Source organism: Eremothecium gossypii, chromosome IV (genome assembly GCF_000091025.4).
Source record: "Eremothecium gossypii ATCC 10895 chromosome IV, complete sequence".
Taxonomy (NCBI): domain Eukaryota; kingdom Fungi; phylum Ascomycota; class Saccharomycetes; order Saccharomycetales; family Saccharomycetaceae; genus Eremothecium; species Eremothecium gossypii.
Window position 1 is genome coordinate 628,246 of NC_005785.6, and position 14,538 is coordinate 642,783.

The window sequence follows — 14,538 nt, forward strand, 5'->3', positions numbered from 1 at the left end:
TCTCATGTAATCGATACCCTTACGTAGCTATGTCTTGCCCTCCGCCAAGCCTGCCTCCCATCACCTCTGTGCGCGCTATTTTTATTTTCCAGCATTGCGTCTGCCAGTTGTTGCTGCTGCTGGCTGCCTTGCTGTATGCTGCCGGCTGCCGGCTGCCGGCTGCCTGCTGCTAGTCCACTGTGTCAGTGTACGTATTTGCCAGCTGTCAAGCCACCCGGAAATTCCTGCGTCTACCTCGGTCCTCCGCCTCGTTTTCTCGAGCACCGCTGACACTTATTTTTAATCGTCAAAGAAAAAGCTGCAGAGCCTTTTTTTGGAGGCGCAATCGGCGTCTAACTTGAAATACAGCCTCATATTTCAAAAAATGAGAAATTCTGGACAAATTCTTAGCCCTTTCTTTCTCTGGGGCGCCGAACTATACTATTCCGCGGCCTCGAGCATATATTTTTTTCATCCAGGAGAATATATTTAAAGGTGGGTCAGGAAGGTGTACGTGGCGCCGTTTTTCCATCCACTGATCCGGAACAATAGCACTGGCGCCTCGCCATTTCCCAGCAGACACACGATACACACCTCAGCCAAATGTCGTACTACCAACAACCTCCTCCGCAGCAGCCAATGTACTACCAGCAACCGGCGCAACCCGTCTACATCCAGCAGGCGCCTCCTCCGCAGCAGGAGTCGAGCTGCTGTGGGACCTGCTGCAAGGTTCTACTGTGCTGCTGCATCTTCCAGATGTGCGCAGACATGTGCTGTGGCTAAGCTGGCGTCCTGTACCATATGCCGGAGCTGCTATGCAGCACTGGCCGACGCTCATTCAGTTCTTCTCTCGCCGCTGGAACCACATTATCTAATGCAACGTAATGACTAATTAGCCAGGCTCTGCCTGTGCCCGAGGCTCCCTAGTTTTAGACCATACTTACCCGCATATATACCCTAAGTCATGAAGTTATTTCCCGGCGCAGTGCAGTCGGGATGTGCCGGACGTCGTCAGTTTCAAAGTAAACTGCAGGGAAAAACTGAAGTCCTCCGAGTTTCCCAGCCCACACTCTGCAATCTGTCAGCGCGCGCAGGAAGGCCGACGGAGGCGCATTGGTTGTATTTCACTAACGAGCGCGAGGATACTGCGAGATAAGGCTAGTAGTACGCGGGTATGTTCAAGCAACTGTCGCAGTTCGGGAAGAATATCACAGATGAGCTTGCCAAAGGCATAAATGAGGACACGGCCTCGGAGGGCCAACACGGTGCTGGGGCGCAGGGCGGCAGGCGCGAGGAAGGCGGGTCCCCCTACGAGGAGCTGCCTAAGGAGATACAAGCAAAGTTACGGAAGTTTGAGAAGTACGAGCAGAAGTACCCTCTGCTGCTGAACGCTTACAAGGCAGAGAAAGAGAAATCCGATGAGGTGGAGCTGCTGCTGAAAGTGCTGAGCGAGAACACGCCGGTGTCTGCAATTGGCGACGTGGAGACGCTTCGCGGGTTCTTTGAAGATGTTGGCGTCAAGACTGCGATGCTAACGGAGGAGATCAAGCGGATTACTGGCGAAAACAACGGCCTACAGAAGCAGCTCGCAGAGGCCCAGGAGAGCCTGGAACAGCGCCAACGGGATCTAACGTCCAGGGAGGAGGAATTGGCTAAAAGCTCGCGCGAGGCAACCGAACTCCGCGAACTACGCCAGCAGGCGGTTGCTGAAAAGGATGCAGCCGTCACGGAGCGGGACGATGCCCAAAAGGCCGCTGCGGAGATGGAAACTCGCTGTACTGAGGCGGAAGCCCATGCTGCGGAGATGAAATCTCAGATCGAGAGTATGGAGACCGAGCTGAAGCGCACGGAGAAGTTGCTTACTACGTACAAGTCCACAATTCAAGAGCTGGGTGCTTCTCAAGCCACCGGGGAGGCACAGCCATCATCTGAAGCTCCTTCCGTAAGAGGAAAGAAAGGCAAAGGAAAACGAGGCAAAGGGAAGAAGCGAGTGCAGGCAGCAGACGAAAAGGCGGACACCTCGAGCGAGCTTGAGTTAGGTGAGGAGAAGACACCCTCTACGTCATCAGCTGGTGATGAAATCATTGAAGCGATAGAAACAAAGCAGAAGTACGAAAACCTTGTGGAGGAACACCAACAGCTAAGCCTTGAACTGGAGAAGTCACGCCACTGGGAACAAGAGTGCTTAGACTCGCGCAAGAAAGTAGAGACCTTAGAAACAGAGTTAAAGGATGTCAAGGCCAAGTTGAAGAACAGTAATGAAGAACTTGAGACGGTCCGCGGTATGCTGAAAACAGTTGGCAACGAGTTAGTTCATGCGCGTGACGAACTAAAGCAACTGAACTGCGAAGGAACCAATGAGGTGGAGAGGTTGAAGAGCGAGCTACAGGAACTTCGGACAGAGAATTCAACCCAGATTGCGACCTTGAAGGAGCAACTCCAACTGCTCAATGACCAGAAGAAAGCTTTAGAAACAGATGTCGAACAGCATAAGCGGAAAATGGAGGACCTTGAATCCGAGCTTCTGAAGTCCCAGGAGAACGTATCGAAGTTCAGGAACCAAAACAATGACTTGAGCGAGAAGCTGCGGGACTATATTGTTCTGAAGAAATCAGAAGCGACCACTAGAATGTCGCTATCCCAGAAGGAAAAGACCATCGAATATCTAGAGGAGCAAGTGAGGCAGTATAACTCAAAAGAGATTGAAGATAAGAAAGCATTTGCTGATTCGAAGACTGAATTGGAACGGTGGCAGAGAACGGCGGCCAACCTCGAAAAACAACTAGAACGCATCCGGCTTGAGACAAAGAGGCATGACGACAACCTGGAAAGCTATATCAAGGAGAATGGGAAGCTTTCAGAGAGACTGGAGGTTCTGCAGGAAAAATATGATTCATTGCAGAACCTGAAAAGCAACTCCGGCGACCAGGTCAGTGCGATAAGGAAGCAGTGTGAGGAATTAAACTCCAAACTTAAGGAGGCAACTAAGAGGGTCATGTCACTGGAAGACGAATTAAATGAGACCTCGACGGTGTTACAGGAGCGCACCAGAGAGGCAACCACCATGCGGCGTATGATCAACAGCGATCGAAGCTCGAAGGATACAAAGATTCGTGAGCTGGAAGACAGGGTAGCCGCGGCATCCGAAGAGCGTGACAAGCTGAAGTCGGAACTAGACGTTCTGCTTGCGCGGAAGAATCACGAAACCCAGGATCTCAAAAACACAAACCAGGAGTTGGTCGTGAAGATAAATGCCCTGGAGCTAAAGGAACAGGAGTTGGCGACTGAGGTACAGCAGCTGAAGGTACTCAACCAAACCATTAGAAGGCACAGCAGCACGGCAGCCGACGGCTCAGAGGAGCTAGAACTGACGGTGCGGAAGCTGAAGGATTCCCTGCGCACATCCGAGAAGAAGATGCGGGAGTTGAAGGACTCCAACGAGGAATTGAAATCGTTGAATGACGAGCTGAACGCGAAACTGGACAGGCTTGCAAACAGGTACAAGGTTCTGTCCACCCAGCTGAAAATGTCCAAAGACATGTCATCGCAGTCTCGGCACTCAAGCAGATCCGGCTCGTTGGTTTCACCTTCGTCTGACAATGAAACCGGCAATAGTCCCCGGAAAATCTCCATCTCATCCGCCCATCCTGCACCTGTTGTTGCGTCATACGACAATTCGGCCGAAATGGAGTCCAATGAGAAGCTTGCCTATATCAGAAACGTACTTCTCGGCTTTCTGGAGCATAGGGAGCAGAGGTCGCAGCTTCTTCCGGTAGTGTCCACCTTACTTCAACTGAGTAGCCATGATGAAAAGAGGCTCCTTACGTCCTTAAAGTGAATACCAGGCTCGTACTGAAATTATGAGCCTTACGTAAGGAGCTACTTTTAGGCCGGCCCTCGAGCCGTTAGAAGTCGGCACCCTCATTGCCTGGCATCGGGCTACCCGCGCTGTCACCGCTAACGTGCAGGGCCTACCCGAAAGGGTGGGCCGCCCGCAGACATGCCATAAGATCATAATAATTGGTAAATAAAAATTTATATAGAATGTATACTTACTTGGTTCCCTGCAGTAGTAGACTATGATTATTGGGCCTCCTCGGAGCTCAAATGAGAGTTTCTTGAGAACCAGGGAAGCGACTGCAAGTAGTCCACGCCCCCTGCGCACTCAGCAACTGTCATTTGGTTGGGACCAATCATGTCATTGACCTGGATGCCCATGCGTGCGGTGCGCTCGTGTCCATCATGCTCTAGAATAAGGCCCGTGCCGGTGCGCATCCATTCGGTGACGTCGTCCAGAATCTGCTGCTCTGTTCTTGAAAATTCAGATGACTGTAACATCCAGTCGAATGTGTCCCGGTCCCACAACACAGTCGTTAGACCGAACTGACGTGCAATTGCCCGGATACGGTTGTCAATGCCGCCGTACGGTGGGCGGAACCAGCGTGGCAAGTGGTTCCCGGTGGCATTCATCGCCCAGATGGACCATTGCAACTGGGCGACGACCTGCTCGTTCGTCAACGACGGTAGGAACGGATGCGACCACGTGTGCGTCCCAATTAAGTGGCCGGCGGCCATGACCTGGCGGTAGACGGCTGGGTTACGCACGATGTTGTAGCCCAAGTTGAAGAACGTTGTTTTGTGGTTGAGATGGCCGAGCAACTCAAGCGTGGCCTCGGACGGCCCGTCGTCAAAGGTCTGGCTCAAGCGTGGGCACGTATGCACGTCGTCGATCGCCAAGCACTTGTAGCAGTCGAACGAGCATGACTCTGGCGGGTTCAAGTGGCACTCGCCCTCGCGGTACGGCTTGTAGTCGGGCACCTTCGACAAGTCGATGCTCTCGATGGGGATGTACGGGGGGTCTGCATCAGGCCACTGGCTGAGCCCCGTCAACTCCGTGAGCCACGCGGGAAACGGCGTCATCTCCGCGTCCACCTCGTACTCGTTCTGGCTCGGCATCGCAGCCGCAAACCGCCCACTCGCGCACGCAAGGACCAATGCTTTCTTCAATAGGGAACTCTTCATGCTGCTCCACGGTCGCTCTGTGTCTGTGTTCTTCTCGATACGCTATCCGTAGACACTGCTCCCTTCCAGCACCGCGAACACACCTGCCCCGCCCGGTCTCTTATAGCCCCCGTAGTCTGTCTTTGTGCTCTGTCCGCCCGTCGCCGTCCGCTGCACTGCCCCCTCCCGCCGTCGTATCTGCGCTGCCCGCCGGCTGTCGCCGTCTGTGCTGGTACTGCCCGCCGTCGCCATGCTCTGCCACCAGTCACCGTCGCCGTGTGCCGCAGCGCTGCGGCAGCCCCGCCGTCGCGCGCGGACCCTACGTTGCCTGTGCCTGGCGCGAGCCCCGCCCGCCCCGCCACCCAACGGTCGCGCCCAACGCCACCAAGCCAGCCAGCCACCCCGGCCGTTGCGCTTGGCATACCAGCCATCGCGCGAGTCCGCATCGCGCGCCTGCGGTGGCGTGGTGCGCCGTAGCCGCCGATGCGCCCGCTGACGCGCAGGGCGACGCCGGTTCCCCTCCGGAAAGAACAGTACACCCCCGCCGCAGCTCCGGCCGGTCACAGAACCCCGTTGGCCCGCCGGTCCAAAGGGCCGGTTTAACGGCGGCCCCTTACCCGGCTGACGTCAGTCGGCCCCTGGGACACAATCTGCATCTTAGCTCGTGTAGCCTTATCGAAACCTCCTTTAAAGATTAATTACCGTTACACACATGGGCTTAGTCTCCATTACCGCGCTCACGCTATTCTTCCCTTACTCACGGACTAGCACATATATCCGGGCTGGCAACATATATAAGCGCAGTGGATAGCTCCTGGAAGAACGTGCGGTCCGTGCTCCACGCAGCTCTCAAGCTCAACACAAAACAACAACACAAAATCGCTACTCAAATGTTTTCCAAGAACGCATTCCAGATACTCAGCCCGGCCGTGATGGCACGGTGCGCGGTGCCTCGCGGCGAGATCAAGACCACGACGTTCCCGCAGCTGGCGCGGGCAGCAAGCACGGCGGCAGCGACGCGGTTGTGGTCGTTGGGGAACAAGGAACAGAAGCCGACGGTGGTGATCAGCTCGGACAGCGACGAGGTGGAGACGGTGTGCGACCACATCCGGGTCTGAGCTGCGGGTGGGGCGCGGGACGCGGGCGCCCCGGTTCGTGGTGCCGGAGGTGCGGGCGCTGGCCGGTACGTAGATGTGTAAGTTAATAGTATGTATGCCCGTGAGCGAAGCGTGCAGTCCTAGTGGCGGACGTTGTCGAAGACCTGGCCGTCGAGGTGGCCGCCCATCATGGTGGCCTGCACGTTGGTCTCGAAGCGGTAGGGGTCGCGCAGCATGGTGTCCGCGGCCTGCCGGTTGAGAGGATCGCTTCCGTTGGGCTCCAGAAACAAGAATAGAAGCCCGAGCACCACAGTTTGCAGGTCCATGACGGGCGACCAGTCCTCGCGCAGGACGTTGAGGCAGATGTTGCCGGAGTAGTCGATGTTGGGATGGTAGATAGTGTTGAGGCATTTGACCGTCGGCGGCTCAATGGGGTACGTGTCGCGGAACACGACCGAGAACCGGAAGTGGCCGCCACGGTACACGCCCTCCTCAGGGGAGATGCGGAGGTAGACCTTGTTCTCGGAGCCAAGGCACTTCGTGTCCAGCGTCACTGTTGTGGGCAGTTCGAGGGTGGCCAGGTCCTTCTCGACGCGCAGCTGTGCGGGCGAGGCGGCGGAGCGGCCTTGTGCTGGCGCCTGGGCTTGTGCGGCCTGCCGCTGCTTCTCCTTCTGCAGCTGGCGCAGCTTGAGCTGGTTTCTGTTAGTAGCGGCGGGCGCCGGCGGGTGCACGGTGCTACCATACCATAGTGTAGCGCGTGGCGGGCTCGGTAGCGGGAGGCATTCGGCGGAGCATCGCAGGATTTTTCAGCCTATGGCATCGCCCCCGCTGACGGGCAGCACACCACTGCGATGGCGCCCGAGTTACCAGGGTTCTACTACGATAGCGCCCGCGGCAGGTACTTTAGGGTCGCCGCGGCCGGCGCCCCCGCGGGCGCAGAGCGGTACGGGCGCGACGAGCTGCGCCGCAAGCGCGCGCACAACTCCGATAACCTGCGGAGGCAGCAGGAGGCCGCGCGAGCGGAGCAGGCACGACGCGAACTGGTTCTGGCGCTCGCGCGCGGCCGCGCGGGCGACCTGCGCCGCATAGCCGGTGCGCCCGCACCGCCCACGACAGGCCGCGTTCGCGAGCACTTGGACGTGTTCCGCGAGCGCCCGCCGGCGACGTTGCTGCCACAGATGTTCTACGAAGACGGTGTGTTTCTTCTGATGGACCAGCGCGCGGTGCTGTATGCCGTGCGCGATGCCGATGGCTCGGTGTCCACGGCCGCACCCGCGGCGGGCTTTGGCGCGGGCGAGGCCGCGGGGCCAGTGTTGGACGAGCAGGGCGGCCTCGGCGGCTGGCTGCTGCGCGCACACGGCGCATATTCGCTGGCAGCGCCCGACGGGACGCTGCGCGATACCGCGCTTCCGCGCGGCGGCGAGGTCTTTGCCGCGCTCGCGCTCGGCGACGAGGCGTTCTTCGCGCAGCACGCGCGCGTGCTGCGCGCGCCCGCAGGCGCACGCCGCCTGCCCCGTAGCGCGGACACCGACGTGCTGGCCCTGGCGGTGGCACCACACGGCGCCGCGCTCTTCGCCGGCTGCCGCAATGGCCAGCTGTTCCGGCTGCCGCCGGCCCCGCATGCGCCCCCGGAGCTGATCCACACGTTCCCGGGCCCAGTCGTCGGCCTGCGCCCGCTGCCGGGCACGCCGCTGCTCGTGGCCTCCGTCCACGCGCACCCTGCCCAGCTACTCTGCGTCCTGGACACGCGAGGCCCCGCGCGCCAGCCCGTCGTGCGCCGCCTGGCCACCCGCCTGCGCAACGCCGCCGCGGCCACCGAGATCCTGCAACTCGCAGGCTCTCTGCTGCTCTATGGCTCCACTGCTGCGCGCGATGGCCGCGGAGACTGGGATCTGTTCTGCCTGGATCCGCTCGCTCACCACGCGGCCGACTACGATCCCGCCTGCGGGGCGCCGAGCGTGCTCCCGGCCATGACTATGGACCAGTGCCTGGCCCCCTGCAGCCGCCGCCGCCTGCTGGCCGCGGCGCTCTGCCCGCGCCTGCATGCCGCTGACGCCGATGGCCTCTTTCATGCGGCCTGCAGCGCACACCAGACGCAATTCTACAGAGAAACAGACACACAGCAGCCGCGTATGCGCGTGGCTATGTTATGCCGCGATGCTGACGAGGTAGGGCTAGTATTGCGGTCCACAGACCTATGATGACACCTGTTTGAATCCACGGCCTTAAACAGCAGACGTTTCCTCAACTTCGCCTCAACGTACAGAATGACCATGATATGCTATAACTGCTGCCAGAGATGCATACGAAATATATACTTCTGCACACTAAGAACACATAAGCAAACCGGATAACAAAAGCGCAAGCTCTATGAGTTCCTTCAGGTAAGTGTAAAGATACGCAGCCATGCGGAAGTATGGCGTTTGCGCAATGGTACCGAACATTAATCTAACAATAGGGTGCAGAAAAGGCGACTTCTCTGTCAGGGCCAGCGCCTTGAAGAGGCTTTCGCAGATTACGCTTGACGGCGGGGGGAACTTGGACCGGATCACACGGTCGCTACCCGTGGCATATTCGGCAGACACGTCGAAGCTCTACACAATCCCGCTCACGGTCAATGAGCTGGAAATATTGCTCTCTGTGAGCGAGGCGGTGCCGCGGACGCAGGCGCAGGCCGCGCAGTTGTTGGATCACGTGATCGGCGTGTACTTCGTGGAGGCGCCGCGGCAGCGGTTCACGGACAATTTGCTACACCGATTCCGCATTGCGCACCTCAGGCACCCAGTGGAGGTGGAGACCTTCCACTTGACGAACTTTTTGATCACGCTGGACACGCGGTTCGGAGAGCTCGACGGGCGGGTGCGTGAGCTCCTACGCGGGTTTTTGGAGCGCGTTTTCACGCAGGTAGACTTGGTCGGGCTCCTCGCGCTCATCGGGTTTCTCCGCGCGTTCATCGACTACCGGCACGGGACGGCGATCAGCGACTTGCAGGCTTACGTGCTGGAGTTGTTCCACAAGTATATGGACGCTACGTTCCTCGGTCGCGTTGAGCAGGTTGTCTCGGAGACCGTGGTGAACGAGACACTAGTGAACTACTTTGACAACGGCTGCGAGGTGTGTGCCTTTCTTTTCTGCAAGTTGGTGGGAGACCTCCAGCTTGCGACCGTTTCCAATCTCCTCGACATTCCCAGGGGCGATAAGAAGATCACCACGTTCCTCCTACGCATGCAAGACCTTGAATACCAATACGAGAATGCTAAGGACGGCGAGGAAAATGACCTAGATTGTTTGGACCGATTCAAGACAGCTGTTCGCTCCAATAAGCAGTTTTTATTTAAGGTTCTAAATTTTGCGCATCAGCAGGTTAATGAATTAGAGGAAGGACTTAAGTTTGCCAATTTAAATACTCTCCAGCGCCTACATTTGGCCTACGCAACTAAAGCGAGTGCCCTCGAGGTATTATCCCTTGGGATCTTTGTCGATCAGCAACGCTACCAGACCCCCTTGGTTTCAATTCTCTCAACAGAACTTACAAATATATATACAATGGGCCCCTCAACTCCTTCAGGCACGCTTGAGACCGTTATTAGTTCGGCGTCTCTCATGAACTTTTTCACCGAAGAACTCTCAACACAGTTACTTCGCATATTCCCCAATATCGTTTCTTCTCCTCATATCCCTACAGAAACTGTAACAACCATTTCTATGCTGTTCGCCATAGGGCTAAAACCGCTTACTCAGGATTCGGTTGTCAGCTCCGTTTATTCGTTGAATAACTTGTTGGCCGTGTCTGCCAACGGATCCTCAATGCCGATACTAAAAGAATGCCGCTATACCGCAAACTACGAAACGCAAATCGACAAACTCTTCAATGCCAGGCCTTTGAGATCCAACACGGCTGCACCCTACCAGCAGGTTGTATCGGCAACAAAGGCTAATGAGACGGCAAATTCCAGTAGCAGTAATGGTGAACAGATTTCAGATGATACTTCTCTGACGCAGCATGCTCATTTTGAGGAAGGAGCAGCATATCATGACGCATTATTCAAAAATGCCGTAACGGCAGTCATTACTATTGCAGCAAATTATAATGATTCTACAATTGCTGCATTGGTAGTTACAATTTTGACACAAAAGTTTAGAGTCGTTTCAGAACAATTAGACATGATTATTCTAGAAGGCCTTTCAGACTTATGTTATTTCGTTAAGGATACTGAGTTCCATCTATTGATGAAGTTTTATAATGGAGCAACTGCGGTCGCTATGAAAGAGGGCAATGAGTCCCTCTTACAGGGCGTCCAGAGTGCAAGAACATCGATATCCAAAAAGCTCAAGACCAAATTGGATCACCCAATGTACATCACGTATTTGCGGGAGTTATTAGAAGTTATTATAGCCCGTGGAGATGTCGATAAATTGGAACATCATCGTTCACATTCTGAGATAGCAATAATTGCCGAGCAGATTGCGGTGTACTTAAAACCACTTGCCACATTATTACCATCACAGGGTGAGAAACCATTAAATTTGAGGAATGATGAAATCACAACAAGCTTATACAGGAATATTTGGTACAACATGGTAGTCCACGGTTTCCATGCTGAGTCACGCCTAACAGAAAAATACTACCAAGAACTACGGATTATTGCATATAACAGTCCCCCATTGGCGTCTGATTTTCCAGCTAATAATAGAGAAACTTCGGTGGATATGAATACCATCCTCCGTCGTGGTTCATCAAATCACAACGTGAAGGAACAAAAAAATAGACTAAACAGCCATTTGAATATGAATACGGTAGCCGCTAGGTCTATCTCCATCCCAAAAATAATGTTCTTGGCAGCGACATTATTTCTGGAGACATTGAGATGTGATTCTGGTGACTGTTCTACATCTCTCTCCTATTTCTTGAATACTTCCATTGTATCTAGCAGCTTGGACAAATTTGTGAATTCCATAATTATTTCCATTGTCCACAAGTTTACCAAATTAGTGAACAAAGGTGACACACGAGTCTTTTCCTCCGAGAGAATTGCCAGCCAGTTGAGTAATATGATTTTGTTATTATCGCATCGAAACTCGCATTTGCAGGACTGTGCCTTCCAATGCTGCGATATTCTAATAAAACGGGTACCATCAAGTCTATGCCATCGGGACCCTCTATTCATGTTACTAGACTCTTTAACCATGTTGTTTGATAGTATCGTCGACTGCGAAACTAATAAGTACGAACCATGTTACGAATTTGAACTCAAACACTCGAAAACAAAAGTTATGATTTCTGATTCACAGCAATGGCGTAAAACATCATTACAAAGACTACATAAAAGTGCAAGGGAATGGGTGAGGATCATTTTGAAAAAGGCTAACCAGGACGTTAAAATATTATTACAGTCATACCTTTCCGACCTAGGCGGCTTTCATAGACTCAGCAGCGTTGAGTTTGGGGTTTCTTTTGCCTTTGAGATGGCAGGCTCTGTCTTATCGATTGATAGGGAACTTTCAAAGCTAAACAACTGTGGTATGGAAAAGCCTGACACTATTTCCGGCTTCTTGGCGCAGCACTCTTGGAGATCGAAGTTCTTGGTTGAGAAGGCAGCTCTGTCTTCTTGCGAAGCTTTAGAATTAGAACGTGTTTCATCTAAAACGGAGATCGAAAAGATGCTAGACGCGTCACAGCGAATTCCTGAGCAACTGATGGCTGATTATTTGGATTTGTGTTCAACCTTGTTACTTTTGCATTCAGGTGACGCATCTAAACTCGTTTACGATATGGTTTCGATTCCATTTAGAGACTTTTCGTCATATTCCATGAAGATCGCGACCAACGTTTGGCTTTCGGTGATCAAGGGCAGGAAGGACTTGTCGCATTTCTTAGTGGCAGAGATCGCATCCGCGTTCATTCGTTCCGTTGATGAAAAACGTGGGCTATATTCCCACGAACACGACTTAGTCCCAGAATCTTACCAACACATGGAGTACAGTCCATATGATAAGCATCACATAGAGCTTATGGCCAACAAAGCTGCAAATTCTATTCAGCCCCACGTCCATGTTGTGCGACTTTTCGCATCTCATTTTGAAGGAACCTTGTTCGAAAGTACGCATTTGCTGAAGATCTTCATGCGGATGGCGTACCATGGTGTTACCAACCTCAAATACGCAAGTTTCCATCCATATGCTAGAACGGCACGTAATGAGTTGTTGAACTTTGCGTTGATGATATTGTCATTCATTATAAATCAGCATACGTGGGACGCTAAAATACTATCTCAAGCGATTATTAATGGAGCGTTGATGTGGTTCAAAAAGCCACGGTCTTGGCCATTCGGATCTAACGAGTTAAAAATACGGGCTGATCTTTCACTTTTGATGGAACTACAGAATCATATTAAAGTTCTTGATTCGGTTCTACACGGTTACATGGGCGACAAAGTCACTCTTCTTGAGTGCTTTTTGATCAGTGAGATCCATATACTAGAGACTTGGTTAAATCCGCTTCATGAAGGGACCGAGCTACCGCATCTTCCACAAGGTTTGATCCAGGTTGCCTTTGACATTGATCCGGCAATGGCGGTCTCTTTAGTAGGTCGGTATCCGTACAAGAAACACAAGGAGACGTTGTCCAATTTGGTTCACAAGAATCCGCTTTCTTGTATCCATATTCCCGATGCCTTATACAATTTCCTCCAGAAAGGAGGTGCAAATTCTCCTTACGTCCTATATTGGGCTCCTCTCGGCCCAATACAAGTGATCAATCTCTTCCTGCCCGAATGGAGCAATTACAAGCTTTTGCTGCAGTACAATGTTCGCGCACTAGAGTCGCACGACGTCAATCTAACCTTTTTCTACGTGCCGCAGCTTGTGCAGTGCCTAAGATATGACAAACTTGGTTACGTACAGCGCTTCATCCTTGACACGGCTAAACAGAGTGTATTGTTCTCCCACCAGATCATCTGGAATATGTTAGCCAATAGCTACAAGGACGATGAAGCCACCATCGAGGATGATCTAAAGCCCACCCTGGACTTTATACGCGAAAAAATGATCGCCGACTTCAGCGCAGCCCATCGCGACTATTACCAGCGGGAGTTCGGCTTCTTCAACGAGGTAACGAGCATCTCAGGAAAGCTCAAGCCCTTCATCAAGAAGACAAAGGCAGAAAAGAAGAACAAGATCGACGAGGAAATGGCAAAAATCGCCATTCAGCCGGACGTGTATCTCCCCAGCAACCCCGACGGGGTGGTCATCGACATCGACCGTAAGAGCGGCAAGCCTTTGCAGTCTCATGCCAAGGCGCCGTTCATGGCAACGTTCAAGATCCGCAAGACGGTCAGCGACGAGGAAACTGGCGCCGTCAGCTACATCGAGAAGTGGCAGGGTGCCATCTTTAAGGTCGGCGACGACTGTCGCCAGGACGTCTTGGCCCTACAGTTGATCTCCGTGTTCCGCACCATCTGGGCCTCCATCGGCATGGACGTCTATGTCTTTCCCTACCGCGTCACTGCGACCGCCCCCGGCTGCGGTGTCATCGACGTCTTGCCCAACTCCATTTCCCGCGACATGCTCGGCCGTGAGGCCGTCAACGGTCTCTACGAGTACTTCACCACCAAGTTTGGCCCCGAGAACTCCATCGAGTTCGAACACGCCCGCAACAACTTCGTCAAGTCTCTCGCCGCCTACTCCGTCATCTCCTACTTGCTCCAGTTCAAGGACCGCCACAACGGCAACATCATGTACGACGAGCACGGCCACTGTCTCCACATCGACTTCGGCTTCATCTTCGACATCGTGCCCGGCGGCGTCAAGTTCGAGGCCGTGCCCTTCAAGTTGACCAAGGAGATGGTCCGTGTCATGGGCGGCAGCCCGGACACCCAGGCCTACCAGCGCTTTCAGGAGCTCTGCACCAAGGCCTACCTTGCGGCCCGCCCCCACATGGACACCATCGTGCAGTGCGTTCTCCCCATGCTTGGCAGCGGCCTCCCCTGTTTCAAAGCTGACAAGACCATCCGCCACTTGGAAGCCCGCTTCCAGCCCGCGAAGTCCGACCACGATGCAGCCCATTTCATGCGTGGCTTGATCCGCCGTTCGTACGAAAGTGTCTTCACGAAGGGCTACGATGAGTTCCAACGACTCACCAACGGCATCCCCTATTAGTCGCGGTAGCCGCCGAGGCTGCCGCCATTTACACGTGACAATCACATGATCCCGACTCGGCGCCGCCGGACCCGAGTCGGCCGCCGGGCCGGCGCCTAAAGGCCTGACGCACTCGGCTCCGATCCCTCGCGGGTTGCGCAACAACGAATGACATGAGCAGCTCAGCGTGGCCTCCGGTAGCTGTACGGGCGGTCTGCCCTGATCGCGTGCGCGCCCAGCACATCAGTCCCCGCATATATATATTCTGCAACAAAACATATTTCCTGAGCTTGTATATGTAAGGTATACTATCTAGAGGCCATCA

General features: G+C 54.2%; 7 protein-coding genes across 7 annotated transcripts; 5 read left to right on the top strand and 2 right to left on the bottom strand.

The window, feature by feature from the left end:
• Nucleotides 1-618: 618 nt before the first annotated feature.
• AGOS_ADL037WA (ADL037W-Ap) lies at nt 619-762 on the top strand (the record flags this gene model as incomplete). Its single annotated transcript, NM_001355309.1, has 1 exon — nt 619-762. The coding sequence occupies one exon, from the start codon at nt 619-621 to the stop codon at nt 760-762; it is 144 nt and encodes a 47-aa protein (NP_001342257.1).
• A 391-nt stretch (nt 763-1,153) lies between these two features.
• Nucleotides 1,154-3,817, top strand: IMH1 (Imh1p; the record flags this gene model as incomplete). The annotated part of the gene is made up of 1 exon (NM_209412.2): nt 1,154-3,817. The coding sequence occupies one exon, from the start codon at nt 1,154-1,156 to the stop codon at nt 3,815-3,817; it is 2,664 nt and encodes an 887-aa protein (NP_984059.2).
• A 245-nt stretch (nt 3,818-4,062) lies between these two features.
• On the bottom strand, nt 4,063-5,001 carry AGOS_ADL036C (ADL036Cp; the record flags this gene model as incomplete). Its single annotated transcript, NM_209413.1, has 1 exon — nt 4,063-5,001. One exon carries the CDS (start codon nt 4,999-5,001, stop codon nt 4,063-4,065), a length of 939 nt encoding a protein of 312 aa, NP_984060.1.
• Nucleotides 5,002-5,870: 869 nt separating this feature from the next.
• On the top strand, nt 5,871-6,098 carry DPA10 (Dpa10p; the record flags this gene model as incomplete). Its single annotated transcript, NM_209414.1, has 1 exon — nt 5,871-6,098. One exon carries the CDS (start codon nt 5,871-5,873, stop codon nt 6,096-6,098), a length of 228 nt encoding a protein of 75 aa, NP_984061.1.
• Nucleotides 6,099-6,217: 119 nt separating this feature from the next.
• UBC12 (NEDD8-conjugating protein UBC12) lies at nt 6,218-6,872 on the bottom strand (the record flags this gene model as incomplete). The annotated part of the gene is made up of 2 exons (NM_209415.1): nt 6,218-6,769; nt 6,822-6,872. The coding sequence occupies 2 exons, from the start codon at nt 6,870-6,872 to the stop codon at nt 6,218-6,220; spliced, it is 603 nt and encodes a 200-aa protein (NP_984062.1).
• A 56-nt stretch (nt 6,873-6,928) lies between these two features.
• AGOS_ADL034W (uncharacterized protein) lies at nt 6,929-8,278 on the top strand (the record flags this gene model as incomplete). The annotated part of the gene is made up of 1 exon (NM_209416.1): nt 6,929-8,278. One exon carries the CDS (start codon nt 6,929-6,931, stop codon nt 8,276-8,278), a length of 1,350 nt encoding a protein of 449 aa, NP_984063.1.
• Nucleotides 8,279-8,483: 205 nt separating this feature from the next.
• On the top strand, nt 8,484-14,234 carry STT4 (1-phosphatidylinositol 4-kinase STT4; the record flags this gene model as incomplete). The annotated part of the gene is made up of 1 exon (NM_209417.1): nt 8,484-14,234. One exon carries the CDS (start codon nt 8,484-8,486, stop codon nt 14,232-14,234), a length of 5,751 nt encoding a protein of 1,916 aa, NP_984064.1.
• Between the last annotated feature and the right edge of the window lie 304 nt (nt 14,235-14,538).